The sequence below is a fragment of the Monodelphis domestica genome, chromosome 4 (genome assembly GCF_027887165.1).
Source record: "Monodelphis domestica isolate mMonDom1 chromosome 4, mMonDom1.pri, whole genome shotgun sequence".
Classification (NCBI taxonomy): domain Eukaryota; kingdom Metazoa; phylum Chordata; class Mammalia; order Didelphimorphia; family Didelphidae; genus Monodelphis; species Monodelphis domestica.
Window position 1 is genome coordinate 447,653,620 of NC_077230.1, and position 15,149 is coordinate 447,668,768.

The following is a 15,149-nucleotide window of genomic DNA, read 5'->3' on the forward strand; positions in this document are numbered from 1 at the left end:
ATGTTACTTCTGTCATGAAAGCTTCTCTAACATGTTCCACTCAAGACTGATAAAGACCTTTCCACCTATAGCTCTGACATAGTATCTTTTTGCTCCCCTCTAATATGGTTATTATATAGTACTTTGCATTTTAGGTATCTGTCATGTTTTCTTACTAAACTCTTACTTCCATGATGATCTGATTTTTTTATCTCTAGTTCCTACCACAGTGCTACACATACAGTAGGTACTTACTGTTTGTTCAATTGAAATAAACATTTCTTCCTTATCATCCACTTCTTTCATCTTTATTCTCCAGAGGTAAGTTTTAGTCCGGGGGTCCTGAGAATTTAGGGAAAAGAATATTGTACAATATAGATGATATCTTTCAAACTGAGACATTTTATCTGTGACTTTAATCTGAACTCTTCATAGTTCAGATTATGTTCATATGTTCATATGATATGTCCATAGATTGAGAGCTGGAAGGAGACCTTCATTTTACAGACGAGGAAACCAAGACACAGAGAAGTTCCATGATTTGCCCAGGGTCATACCACTAGTGATTGTTTGAGGTGGGATTATAATCCAGGTCTTCCTTCTCTGTCCATCACACCAAGCTGATTCTCCAGGTGAGAATGGAGCCAAGGTCTGCAGCCCCAGAAAATTACTGCACAGCTATCATTTAAATAAACATTTTTAAAGTCTTTATAATGTGCTTTGGTTAGACTTCAGGGGCACAAAGACATGATAACAAAGTCTTTGCTCTCATGGAATTTATATTTTATTAAAGGAAATGCATCAACACCTCCAGGACCCTGCAGAGACAGAGATGCTCCTCACAAGGACAGCAGGGGGAGTCCCTGGCAGTCAAGGGTCTTAGGGTCCCATTCAGAAAATAGCAACTATTTTGGAAATGACTTGGCTGTCTGGAGCCCAGAGGCACAAAATTTCAGCAATCCTAACTCTGCCTCATGCTATTCATGCCAGAATCCATTATTTGGAAAGACAAAAGCTACTTGGGAGGATCAATGTCACACAACACACTAATGGGGGCTCTTTTTCTCTGTGACCCCTGTAGGATGCTTGAGGACGTTTCCAGGGCAGAGGTGCTAGGACTCCCACTGCTCAGGCTGGCCCCAATCAGCGGGGCGCTGCCTAGCACTCAGGCTGAAGACCTTTCTCTTGCTCCCAGGACAGGCAGAGTTCTCAGTCAAGCTTCAGATTCTGTGCACAGTGTGCCTCCCTGCTGGGAGCCGCGCCTGCACAGGCCCAACCTCAGGACTACATTTCCCAGAAGAGTTTGGATAGACTCCCTTTCCCAGAAACCCTGCGAATGTTCATTTTCCAGCCCTTTTACGGTCGGCCTGTACAGCTCTGATGCCCTCTGGGAATTGTAGTCCTTACAGTGGGCTGAGGGTGGGTGGGGTCATTCTGCACAGGCGCAGTGTCTGGGTAGGCGCTTGCCCTTTTCTTCCTTAGGAGGCTCGGAGGTGGCTAGTTTGGTGAGTGGGAGGTGTGACGTGAAGGTGGCTGTTTGCTCGTTTCTACACCTGTCCTTTGAGTGTGCGTGTATTGGGTGGGGGTGTTTGGAGCGAGGTTTCTCCGCGATTTCGCGTGTGCATTTCTGCATCTGCTGTGGCGGGTTTGTGTTTGCGTGTGGGAGATCGTGCGTCTTCTCCGTGCGTGTAGCTTAGAGAGCACAACCAGAGCGACCAGGGCGCCCAGCTCCCTCCCCGCCCCTCCTCCCAGGGTCCTCCGAGCTACTCCCACTCCCCCCACTCTGTGTGTGCCCGTGTGTGGACACAGGTATGTATGTCAGGCATTCGCATCTATTAAAAACCGATCCAGGGGGCAGCTGGGTAGCTCAGTGGATTGAGAGCCAGGCCTAGAGACGGGAGGTCCTGGGTTCAAATGCGGCCTCAGCCACTTTCTAGCTGTGTGGCCCTGGGCAGGTCACTTGACCCCCATTGCCTAGCCCTTGCCACTCTTCTGCCTTGGAGCCAATACACAGTATTGACTCCAGGACGGAAGGTAAGGGTTTAAAAAAAAAAAAACGATCCAGGTGGACCATAGATAGAGTGCGGACCAACGTCAGGAAGACGTGGGTTCAAATCCAGCCTCAGGAGTTTCCTAATTGTGGGACAGTCTGCCTTGGCTTCCTCAGCTGTAAAATGGGAATAATAATGGCCTCTAATTCCTGGATTAAAACAGGATAGTATTTTCAAGGGGCCAGCCAAGAAGCTCCGTGGATGGAGAGCCAGACCTAAAGACAGGATGTCCTGGGTTCAAATACAGACTCAGACACTTCCTAGCTGGGTGACCCTGGGCGAGTCACTTCACCCCTGTTGCCTAGCCCTTACCGCTCTTCTGCCTTGGAATCGAGACACTGTATTGATTCTATTTTTAAAAAGCCAGTTGTGAAACACTTTGTAAATAGGGCAGAGCAAATGCCAGTTATTTTTATTATTGTTATGGTCATCATCATCATCTTTAAAGGAGCACGTATTCTAATGGGGGACTCGGCATCCAGAAGCTATGCGCTGCGGCCGCATAAAGGGAATTCTAGGAGGAAGAGGCTGGATGGAGAGAGGGGTGCAAGGGCAGGATCAGAAACGGCCCCGGAACAGAGAAGAGGGGCTCAGAGACACCCGGGCTTACTGTTGGGGTTCCGGGATGATGGAGCCGCAAAGGCAACGGATGTGTTTAGCTGGAGTCCGGAGGTTCCTGCGCTTGGTTACTCCAGAACAAACGTGCCACCATGGACAGCTCTCGCTCATCCTCTCCATTCAGTTCAGGGAACCTCGGAGTGCCTGCTAGTCCCGACCTTCAGGTGCTGGGCTGGAAATGGGAAAACCTGGGTTTGAATTCAGCTGGAGACGCCATCCGTGGAATCCTGGACAAGTTCCTGCGTGTTTCTAGGACTCAATGACCTCCCCTTTGGGGGTCAGACTAAGATACTTCTCAGGCGACTTCCAGCTCTAACGCCGAGACGCTGTGATTTCCCATATAGGGAGCTCCCTGGGCAAAGGGAAAAGCGACTGTATTTAGACAGTTGAGGGAACACTAGAGGGTTACATGACTTGTCCAGGGTCACATAGATAGTGTCTAAGTTTAGATTTGAACTCAGGTTCTATCCACTGTACCACCTAGCATCAGAGATTGCTTTCCATTTACACTCTACATATTTTATGTACAATTATTCATTGTAGCATAAGCTCCTTAAGGATAGAAACTTTATTTTTTTCCTCCTGTTCCCTCTCCTCCTCCCCCCTTAATTTATACTTGTTGACAATAAAAATTTTCCCTTAGAAATCTGTATGGCTGGCTCATTCTCCAATTGGTCTTCTTGTAGGCAGGGCCAGGGAAATCCCAGTCCCCCCTGATCTTCAATAACCTAAAGTTCTTTTCCCCCTGGCCCATAAAGTCAAGGGTTCATTTCTATGTCTATTATCTTATTTTGCTTCTAGGGTAGGAATCACTATTGTCCCCATTTTACAGTTGGGGAGATCAAGGCTTAGGAAAGCCAGGTGCCTTTCTTCTAGTTCTCCAGAAGGTCGTTAATAGCAGCACTTTTAATTATTGAGAAGTTCTGGGCTCCTTCCTTCTGGGTTCTGTGTCCTCTATGATGCCACCAATGACTGTCTGACAACAGTGAAACTGATAGCTCTAGAGAACTGTAAGTCAATGTCTCTCTAGGTCTTTGGAGCTGGGGGGGGGGGGGGGCAGGCAATGGAGACAACTGGCTCCTTGAAATGAACAGAAAAGTCCTTTGGAGGCTGAACTGCAATATCATACAACACACAGGAAACAGAACTGATGACCTTTAGCCCTGCTGTGATCCCTGAGGCCTGGCTCGATTCTTGGACACTGTCCGGGTGACCATTCTCTCCACTTAGTTCTAAGAAGGACTTGAGTTGCTTTAGGCATCCTTCTGGTTTGGAGAATGCCCCCTGGGGAAGTTTGGAAGCAGCAGGGCAGGATTGGGCCCCCTCATGACCTCTTTTTTCCCTTCTTCAGCTTGATTTCCTCAAGAAAGAACCATCAGGAAGAAGAAAATGACTTCCAGTCTCTTGACAGTCAAGTCTGAGGTAAGTCAGATGTTTTTTCTCTGTGGATGCTGTGGGAAGTGGGGACTAGATCTGGGACTTTTTTGGTATAAGAAACTCCTTGATGAATAAAAGATCTCTGCTAATATAGACTGGCATCTCTCCTCACTTATAATCTTAGAAAGGAGAATGGCTTTTGGGAAAGGATTGCAATGGCCAAGGGCACCTGCCTCTGCTTCTCTGTCCTTAATTGTAGAGCTGGAATTTCAGTAGTATGAGGGACTCTCTGGTGCAGAAATGGCCACCACTGAGGCATGTTGACACCTTTGCAAATTAGTCTTTGATAATTACCTGGAAAACTGAGAGGTTGAGTGATTTTGCCCAGGGTCACTCAGAGAAACCTGGGTCATTTCCTCTCCTCCTCTGTGCCTTCCTCCTGTAGTTGGTGAGTGCCTTCTGGAAGCTCCATTTTGAGGAAGAGCCCAGCCATTGCAACCATCCCTTATTCATCTCCCTGTTCTTCCTTTCTCCTCATCTTCTTGTTTTGTCTTTCTCTGTTAGAACATAAGCTCCTTGAGGACAGAGATGGTCTTTTTGCCGGTCTTTGTATCTAGTGCCCAGTACATTGCCTGCCATCCAGTAAGAGTTTCAGAAATATTTGTTGACTGACCAACTGGTCCCACAGTGGCTTCTGTGCCCACTACACCATGATATACCTCAATTTGGTATTTTCTCAGTTTAAAAGGGAAAAAAGCACACAGGTATGCATCCAGACAGCTAAAAAGCAGCAAAATCGGTAACCTTTACTGAGCTTCATGTTTTTCTCCTCTGTAATCCCTGTGTAATATAGTAGTCCAAACTGTGCTTTTTAGTGGTCAATAAACATTTATTAAGTACCTACTATATATGCTAGGCAAATGTACTAAGCACTGGGGATACACAGAATAATAAAAAGAAAGTCCAGACAGTCCTTGTCCTCAAGGAGCTAGCAATCTAATGGAAGAGAAAGCTGAAGAGTGTGTGTGTGTGTGTGTGTGTGTGTGTGTGTGTGTGTGTGTGTGTGAGAGAGAGAGAGAGAGAGAGAGAGAGAGAGAGAGAGAGAGACAGAGACAGAGACAGAGACAGAGAGACAGAGAGAGAGAGAGAGACAAAGAGAGAGACAGAGAGACATAGAGACAGAGAGAGAGAGAGAGAGAGAGAGAGAGAGAGAGAGAGAGAGACAGAGAGAGAGAGAGAGAGAGAGAGAGAGAGAGAGAGAGAGAGAGATGGAGCAGGAGAGGGTGGGGTTGAGAAGACCCTGGGTTTGGGAGCATGATGGAGAATTCCAGAAGCAGGGAAGCTGGTAGGAAATGGGGCAAAGACTATACTGGGTCCACAGAGCCCACAGCCCTGGGTCCAATCAGAGGGGGATAGGGGCCTAGGGAGAAGACAGGACCAAAGATGATTCATTCTTGCAGAATAATGATCTTTCCCAACGAGGAGTTTCTGGAGGCAGGAAAGCTTCATAGAAGCCCAAAAGCTTTGCAGGTGGTGGAAAGGGGTTTTTCCCTTTGAATTGCCTAGTTGGGATTCTCCTGAGTCTTTTCCTTTGCATCTCCATGCTATTGAAGGGCTGTCTTTTGCTAATGTTCTAGATGCCTGTGTTCTTCTGGAATGAATAAAAATTCTGAGGGACTGGGTTCTGAGTAAGAAAAATCAGCTTATTGATTAGACTAGCAATAATCAATGAATTAATTGGTCTATGAGCTCTCATGGGGATCTGAGATATTTTGTTGAGAGTCTTGAGTCATAAAATGCAATTTTGGAAGGTCCATTCAACCCTTCCTCTAGACAGCACAAGGAGTCTCAAATTGGTGGACACCTAATGAGAAGGTGGGCTAATATTTTCCAGTCCTTCCCCGTCTCTTCATGAAGATGGGGAAAATCACCCGTCTGATCACAGGATTCCAATATTCTTGCTGGTCTCCATGGAGAAATCTGGTTAGGCCTGGACAAGGTTTACTTTCATCTATTCATCCCAATGGGATATAGACAAGGAAGCTGTCCTGCTACCCTGAGACATCCTTGCCCAAAAGTAGTTTTTGTTTACTAGACAGGATGAAGCTTAGAGTCTCATTTTAATTTTCCCAACTTTAGAAACTGCTCAGGGGTATGTGAGGATATTCCTAGGATTGTCAGGACAAAAGAATGAGAAAAGGGCTTTTAAAAAACACAATGTAACAGTAAAAGCAATATTAGAAATAAAAATGATATAGTATTAATTATGTCTTCTCACTTCCATTCCCCAAATCTCAGGCACTCGGGTGGTTTCCAGCATTGCACATTGAACTTTGAATCTGGGGGCCTGGATTAGAGCCACTGAGCCATCACTGATTCTCTTTACCTCCCTCATCCTCATTTTCTCATCTGTAAAATGAAGGGCTCCTTAGTCTGGCAGTTTTCGTTGTTTTCTTAATATTTTGGTCACTTTTTAATATATTTGGTTTTCTTTGCAATCCTATGTATTTAATTATGTACATCCTAAAATATTAATAAACTATTTAAAAGAATAAAAGCATTATTCAGAGCCTAAGGTGTCCCATGGCTTCAGCAATCTGGGCCAAAGGGATCTGTGGCACACAAATGATTAAGAATCTTTGATCTAGATAACTAATTCTAGCTTGCTCTAAGTCTGTGAGTCTTTGGAAGAAGAGATTCTCTGTCTCTTTGTTTCTCTCCCCATTTTCATTATTTCCTAGGGACATTTTCTCGTGCCACCCAATAAGCTCCTCATGGCTTAGAGGTGCTGCCACCTTCTCAAAGCTTCTGCTAGAGGGCTCCAAGCTCTGGCAAATTCTCTCATTTGGAAATGTTGGGAGCTTGGGCTCTGGTGGAACTCTGAAGGTTGGAGGTCTGGGGACTGGCTTAGCTCAGCTGCCTGGCATGGATTATTGGTTCACACGGTACCAGGCATTTTTGATACGAAGGCAGGAGTGAGTCACTCCCTTCCCTACAAGAGATGACATCCAGTTGGGGGAAATAATGTGGGCCTCTAAGCTAATACCAAATGTCCAAGGCTGTAGGATGAAGGTCAGGAGGAAAGGCCTTGGATTGGAAATGCCATGTGTGTGGAACTTTAGAGGGAGTGAAGGATTCCTATAGGAGGGGGTGAAGAAGGAGAGCATTGCAGACACATGGACACCTTGGCCAAGGCCCAAGAGGAGACATATAGGGAATGCATGTAGGGAAATAATGAACATATGACCAGGTGAAAAAGACAGGGAGGACCAGGAGCTGTGAAGGGCCAAGTACAGGAGTCTGTATGGGATATTGGGAATAATGGACTTCTTGAACAGAGGGGCACCGTGGTCAGACTTGGTGATTTGAGATCACTAGTACAGCTGAGTGGAGAAGGGTGAGAGGCAGGCAAGGGAACCTGGCATCATTTTTCTGAGGTTCAAGAATTTAGATGGGAAAAATGACAACTTTATTTAGATACACTTCTAGTTGAAGTTGAGCATTTCCTTCAATTATTTTAAAACATGATCCAGAAAAGGCCATCCGAAGGTTACTAGACTGACTACCAAAGAGATTTTGACAGAGAAGAACAATTAGGGGCCACTAGCCTAGAATAATTTGAGGGATTTGGGAAATGTTCAGTAGATGCTTGACTTTTTAAGACATTTAAAATCCTCAGTGCTTTGAAAAGCCTTTCCCTCTATGACATGAACAGTCTTTTCAGTCATGTCTGACTCTCCATGAGGTAAGACTCTTACCTCCTTCCACCCACAGTTCATGTGAGAGATAGTCCCTGGGTAAGCAGAAATATGTTGGCTGTTTCAGGAAACAGTGACATTTAAGGATGTGGCTGTGGACTTCACCTGGGAGGAGTGGAAACAGCTGACTCCAGTGCAGAGGGACCTGTACCGGGATGTGATGCTGGAGAACTATCAGAACCTGGTCTCCCTGGGTAAGAACTCAGAGTCTGTCCATTAGCATTCTCATCTGGAAAAGGGGGCAAAGAATCTAAAAGAGCTTATCTCGATGAATCAGTCAACAAGCATTTATTTCTTTTTTAGATATAATTTTTATTTTATTTAAAAAAAATATTTCCCCGTGATTATATGATTTGTGTTGTCTCCCTCCCCCTTCCCTCCCCTCTCCCGGAGCTGGTAAGGAATTTCACTGGATTATACATTCAAGAAGCATTTATTAAGTGATTACCATTGTGCCAGGCACAGTGCTAAGAGCTGGATATACAGGGAAAGGCTTAAACACATTCCCTGTCTTCAAGGAGCTTACTCTCTGATGAAGGAGACAACATACCAAAAATTATGGACACCCAATATCAAGAAGAAAGAGCTAGAGAGATCTGGATATATCTATAGATACACATATAGTTAAATATGTAGATAGGCTGTACCTAGATCTACCCATATATCTCTCTTTATATGGATATGGATATTGATTTATGGAGCTCTATAGATAGAATATAGCTATAGCTGTAGATGTTGTTTTTATTCAGTTGTTCAGTCATGTCCAATTCTTTGTGACCCCATGGATAGCCATTATCCATCAAATCTGGCCTCGGACACTTCCCTGGCTATGTGACCCTGGGCAAGTCACTGTCCCAATTGCCTATCCTTTATGACTCTTCTTCAGTATCACTTCTAAGACAGAAGGTAAGGGTTTTAAAAAAGAAAATAAACCTCACAGAGCTGGAAGATGGGGTGTCTTATGGGAGGAAGGACAAGGAGGCCAGTGTCACTGGACTGAAGAGCATGTGTGGGCAGAAAGGGAGGGAGGTGAGGAAGATGGAGAATGGGAAAGCAGTCAAGTTCTAAAAGGATTTGAACAGCAAACAGAGGATTCTGTGTACCAGACCTGGGCTGGAACCACTGTGCCATCTGGCTCCTTAGCTCTGTATATTTTCACTGGAATTCCCTCCTTGCTTATCTCCATCCCCTGACTTCCTTTGAGTCCCAGCTAAGATCCCATCTTCTATAGGAAAACTTTCCAGATTTCCCTTAATACAAATGCCTTCCCTCTGAGCTTATTTCCAATCCATCTTGTTTGTACGTGTGTCTGTATGTGTCTCCCCCATTACTCTGGTAACTCCTGGAGGGTTGGGACAGGCTTTTGTCTCTTTGTACCACCAGGGCTCAGCACATTGCCTGGCACATAGTAGATGCTTAAAAAACACTGTTTGACTGACTTTCTTAGCATTTTCCCATTTCTTTCCCTGTGAGCAGGACTGCCAGTTTTTCAATCAGATTTGATTTCCCAGTTGGAAAGAGGAGAAGTCCCATGGATCCCGGAGGGAGAAACCTTTAGAGGCCCCTGCCCAGGTGAGTAAATGTCAGAGGAACAGAAATGAGTTCACCTGCACAAGGGGGTTTACCGCCTTGAAAATGACAGTTTGAATGCCATTTTCAGAGTCTCAGGGGCCTGGGGAGAAGGCTAGAGACCGTCCCACAGGCATGCTCATAGAGACTCACTTTTCATGTCCACTTTTCACTTTTTTAATGTCTCTCCTTTTGGATTTCCTTCCACTCTCAGAGTAGAAATGTGTCCCCTTTCCTAATACTAAACCCTTCCCACCTGCCCTCTGAATTCCATCCTTTTTTGGCCTCCTCACATAGCTATTTCTTCCTCTCCTTGCCAACTTCCTCTCTTCCTATTCACAGGGTCTTTGTTTCTGCTCTCAAATATGCTTGTCTGCCACATATATATACACATATACATTTTATATATGTATACATTATACACACACACACACACATTTTTTTAAACCCTTAGCTTCTGTCTTAGAAGATACTTGGGGGGGGCAGCTGGGTAGCTCAGTGAATTGAGAGCTAGCCCTAGAGACGGGAGGTCCTAGGTTCAAATCTGGCCTCAGACACTTCCCAGCTGTGTGACCCTGGGCAAGTCACTTGACCCCCATTGCCTACCCTTACCACTCTTCTGCCTTGGAGCCAATACACAGTATTGACTCCAAGACGGAAGGTAAGGGTTTAAAAAAAAAAAAAAGAAGATACTTGGTATTGGTTCTAGGGCAGAAGAGAAGGAAGGGCAAGGCAGTTGGGGTTAAGTGACTTGCCCAGGGTCACATAGCATGGAAGCATCTGAGGCCGGATTTGAACCCCAAACCTCTCGTTTCCAGGCTTGGCTTTGTATCCACTGAACCACCTGGCTGCCCCTATTTGTTAAAAAGCAAGATACCTCTGTTACCTTTTACTTTCAGATTTTTCTCCTACTCCGAATCCCAGAGCTGTCCATACCCACTGTCTCTGTTTTCCTTAAACCTTTGTCCTTCTTCAAGTAGAACTCCAATTTGACGTCTACTTGCATTGTGCCATAGAAAATACTCTTTAAAGTCATCATTAAACTTTATAATTCCAGGAAGGCTACAAGGAACGACTGCCTCGGTGGGAAGCAATGTCAGTGTTTTTCTGGGTAAAACCAGGACTGAACCAAGCCCCCATACCCCACGGTGGTCCAGGGAGGAGGCCACCTCTCCTCTCCAGGCAGCCCACTGTACTTTGTATAGCTCCAGCTTGTAGAATATTTTTCCTGGCATCAAGCCTAACATGTCTTCTTGACAACTTCCTCTCACTGCTTCTGGCTCTAACCTCTGGAGCTAAGCACCACCATTCTGACCCATCAAGACATGATTGCCTTTCACAATCAAGGTACACCATGTCTGACCCATTCATTGGTCTACCACTCTGGTTGTTGTTCACTCTTTTCAGTCATGTCTGACTCTCCATGATCCCATTTGAGGTTTTCTGGGCAAAGATACCGGAGGAGCTTGCTGTTTCCTTCTCCAACCCATTTTCCAGATGAAACTGATGCCAACAGGGCTAAGTGACTTGCCCAAGGTCCCACAGCTAGGAAGTGTCTAAAGCCAGATCTGAACCAATGAAAGTGAATCTTCCTGACTCTCAGCCCAGCTCACTGTCTATTGTGCCACCCAGCTGCCCTTACTCTACTAACCCTTCTTTAAAAAAGAAAATGAGGTGAATCTAGTCTCATCTGCTCTGTAGGAAGCTATGTAGGTTCTCTGTGATCGCTGCTTCCTTTCCTCCCAGCAGTAATTGTCTTCCTTCTCTGCTTCTCCTTTCTTCCCCACTTTTGGCAAAAATGCCCCTTTTTGTTATCTCTGTCTTTCTTTACAAGCTCCATTTCATCCCAGCCCTTAGCACTTCTGACCCATGTCTAACAGGACCATGTTATGCTCCATTCCGTTGACCGCCCTCCCTGTCATTTTATTTGTATGTCTTAAAAGTCCGAGTTGGTTGGTGAATTCCTTGTGCATTCCTTTTAATAGTAATGATGACACTTAATATTGTGTCACTGTTGGTTCGTGTGGAGCTGATGCTGATAGTCAGTTAAGACCTCATCTGCTGTTAAACAGGGTCTGTTAGCATATATTTGTACAATTGATTATTTGAACAAAATATTTTTTCTTGTCGTTGTAGACTATTGAAATACAAAAGAAATAACATGCACATTTTGTTAATTAATCTCAATTGCTATAAATTAATTGATTCCCATTAATTTGCTAATTATAGTGCATATTATACAACAGATGATAAATTGTTTATTAATAACTAAATCATTAAATTCTTTACACACATTTTTTTATCTTGATTTAGTCATCCAGTGAATTTACTGTCCCACACTGTTTAATGTAATCTGAAAAATTGTTATGGATTCTATGTTATTACCCAAGTTGTCTGAAAATATAGAACCAGAATAGGACCAGGTACAAAACTGGGGCATAACACTTCAGATTTCCCTCCAGATTCATGTAAATCTCTTAGTTGTAACTATTTGGTGTCACGTTTTTCAACAAGTTGCAAGTGTACATAGCTATACTGTCATCCAATCCACATTTCTCTGCCTTGTCCACAAACGTTTTTTAAAGAGATTTTGCATGTGCCTAGTGAAATGTAAAGATGTTTATAATATTACCTGATTAAACTTTCATTAGGTCCCTTTGGAAACAGAATTTGTAATACATAATCTCTTCTTATTGACCTCCTGTTGCATCTTATTAAGCTAAGATTTCTGAGTTTGGATAAACAAATTTGCTTAATACATAGACGCTTGAATTTTGCTGGAGACTGACATCAAGGTTTACCAATCTATAGTTTTAAGATTCAGTCTGTTTCCCCTTGAGGGAAATGTTTATATTTACCCAAAGATTAGGCACAATAATCCCAAATTTGAGGATGATTAGGAATGAGAAATAAAAAGTAAGAGATCAAGAGAGAAAGATAATTGAGGCAAATGATAATTACTCATTTAGTCCTAGAATTTTCAACTCATTTGGAGAAGCCAGATGTCCCATTACTATCTTTGCACCTCTCTTGGGCATTAAGTGCTTTGCCATTGTTCTTCACTTTCTGTGTTAACTGTCCATGTCCTGCAGGAGGAACTATCCTTTCTCCCAGCATAAATAGCAGTGTATATTCACATGATTTCATTTCTTTCAGGTTCAATTAATCAGGAAACAATATGTAAAATAAAGGGATTCACTCTAAAGCAAGACATTTTTGTGGGAGAGTCATCCAAGGAAAGATTCACAAACAATGACGCCTGGGATTCCAAGTTGGGAGAAGAATGGGAATGTAATGTCAGATCGGGGAGGCAAAAGGACAGCCAGGAGGAAAAATATAGACGAACAATAGTCACTCATAAGTGTCAGATGTTTTCAAGTTTGAGTCTGGGATTGGACTCTTTTGCCCAACAGATGAATGCTGCTAGGAAAACTCTCCATAGAGATGGTATGCATGATGAGTGCCTTAGACCATTTTCTGACTTAGTGAAATGGAATGGAATATCCTCAGGTAAGAAGCCTTATGAGTATAATAAATGCAAGAAGACCTCTTATGACTCAGGCCTTACTCAGAATCATAGAAAATGTAGTGGAAAGAAACAACATGAGTGTAATGAATGTAAAAAAGCCTTCAGTTATAAGGGATATCTTATTGAACATAAGAGGATTCATACAGGAGAGAAACCTTTTAAATGTAATAAATGTGGAAAAGCTTTTGGTAGCAACTCATCCCTTAGGAAGCACCAAAGAATTCACACTGGAGAGAAACCATATGAGTGTAATGAATGTGGGAAAGCCTTCATCAACAACTCATCTCTTAAGAAACATCAGAGAATTCATACTGGAGAGAAACCATATGAATGCAATGAATGTGGAAAAGCTTTCAGTCATGGGGGATATCTTACTGAACATAAGAGAATTCATACAGGAGAGAAGCCCTTTGAATGTAACAAATGTGAGAAAGCTTTTAGCAACAGCTCTTCATTCAGGAAGCATCAGAGAATTCACACTGGAGAGAAACCATATGAGTGTAATGAATGTGGGAAAGCCTTCAGAAGCAGCTCATCTTTTAAGAAACATTTGAGACTTCATTCTGGAGAAAAACAATTTGAGTGTAGTGAATGTGAGAAATCCTTCAGCAACAGTTCATCTCTTATGAAACATCAGAGGATTCACACTGGAGAGAAACCTTTTGTGTGTAACGAGTGTGGGAAAGGCTTCATACAGAGGGGAAACCTTACTGAACACCAGAGAGTTCACACTGGAGAGAAACCCTTTAAATGTAATGAATGTGGAAAAGCCTTTAGCCAGAGAGGAAATCTTACTGAACACCAGAGAATTCACACAGGTGAGAAACCATTTAAATGTAATGAATGTGGAAAGGCCTTTGGCAACAACTCATGCCTCCTAAAACATCAGAGGATTCATACTGGAGAGAGACCATATGAATGTAAGGAATGTGGGAAAGCTTTCAACAACAGCTCATCCCTTATGAAGCACTGGAGGATTCATACTGGAGAGAAACCATATGAGTGCAACGAATGTGGGAAAGCCTTCACTAACAGCTCATCTCTTCTAAGGCATCAGAGAATTCACACTGGAGAGAAACCATATGAATGTAATGAATGTAAGAAAGCATTCACCAACAGTTCATCCCTTATGAAACATCAAGGGATTCATACAGGAGAGAAACCCTTTGAATGTGATGAATGTGGGAAAGCCTTCAGCCACAAAGGGTATCTTACTGAACACAAGATAATTCATACAGGAGAGAAACCCTTTGAATGTAATGAATGTGGAAAAGCCTTCAACAAGAGTTCTTCCCTTAGGAAACATCATAGAACTCATACTGGAGAGAAATACTTCCAATGTAATAAATGTGGGAAAGCCTTCAGCAAAAACTCATCACTTAAGAAACACCAGAGAGTTCATATATGAGAGAAAACCTTTCAATATATTTAATGTAGAAAAGAGTTCAGCCAGAGGGAACATATATCAGGGAATTTGTAAGGGAAGAAAACCCTTTGAATGTAATTAGTGTGGGAAAACCTGTAAAAGCCATTCATCTAGTAGAACAAAGCAGATAATTCATACTAGGCAAAATCCTATGAATGTAATGACCGCAGTGGAAACCTTTCACATCTAGTTCATTCCTTATCAGACCTTACTGACTTCATATAGGAAATTAATTCTAGATATATAAAAACATAGGATAAATTTCCATTAGACTTGCCACTTATTAAATGCTGGAATGTCAAGATGTTAGTGTCATCTGTTATATTGTTGCTTATTAATGTTTTTGAATGAAATGAATCTAATTCCTTTATAGCCCTCTTTCCTATATGTTCTTTGGAGAACTGTATTAATCAGTGTAGAATTAAAAGAGCTGAGATTTCAGGCTTCAAAATGTTCTTTTTAATAAAGCCATTATGATATTACTTAGCAAAATAGTTTGATTTTATTAACTTTTTAGAGCAAAGTAATAAAAGAAGGACCACTGAACTAAGATTACTAAGCAGCAGCTAGGTTGCACAATAGATAGAGTGTTGGACCTGGAGGCAGTAAGTCCTGAGTTCAAATCCAGCCTCAGACCCTGGAAAGCTACTTAATTTCTGTTTGCATCAGTTTCCTTATCTGTACTGTAAGGTAAACCTTGCATAGGGAGAAGCTTTGGAATGTTAGGGAGAGAGACTTTGATGGACAGGAGAGGCAGTTGGAAGAAAGAGAAAAAAACTCAAGAACTGAAGAGGGGGGATTGGTTTCTGAACTCTGAGGGAGAAGAGGCTGATTCCTTGTCT

General features: G+C 43.0%; 1 protein-coding gene across 1 annotated transcript; it reads left to right on the plus strand.

Annotated features, from left to right (window-relative positions):
- Positions 1 to 1,417: 1,417 nt before the first annotated feature.
- On the plus strand, positions 1,418 to 14,793 carry LOC100028888 (zinc finger protein 883-like). Its single transcript, XM_016422406.2, has 5 exons — positions 1,418 to 1,484; positions 4,000 to 4,070; positions 7,851 to 7,977; positions 9,260 to 9,355; positions 12,509 to 14,793. The coding sequence occupies exons 2-5, from the start codon at positions 4,038 to 4,040 to the stop codon at positions 14,287 to 14,289; spliced, it is 2,037 nt and encodes a 678-aa protein (XP_016277892.1). The 5' UTR covers positions 1,418 to 1,484; positions 4,000 to 4,037; the 3' UTR covers positions 14,290 to 14,793.
- The last annotated feature ends 356 nt before the right edge of the window (positions 14,794 to 15,149 follow it).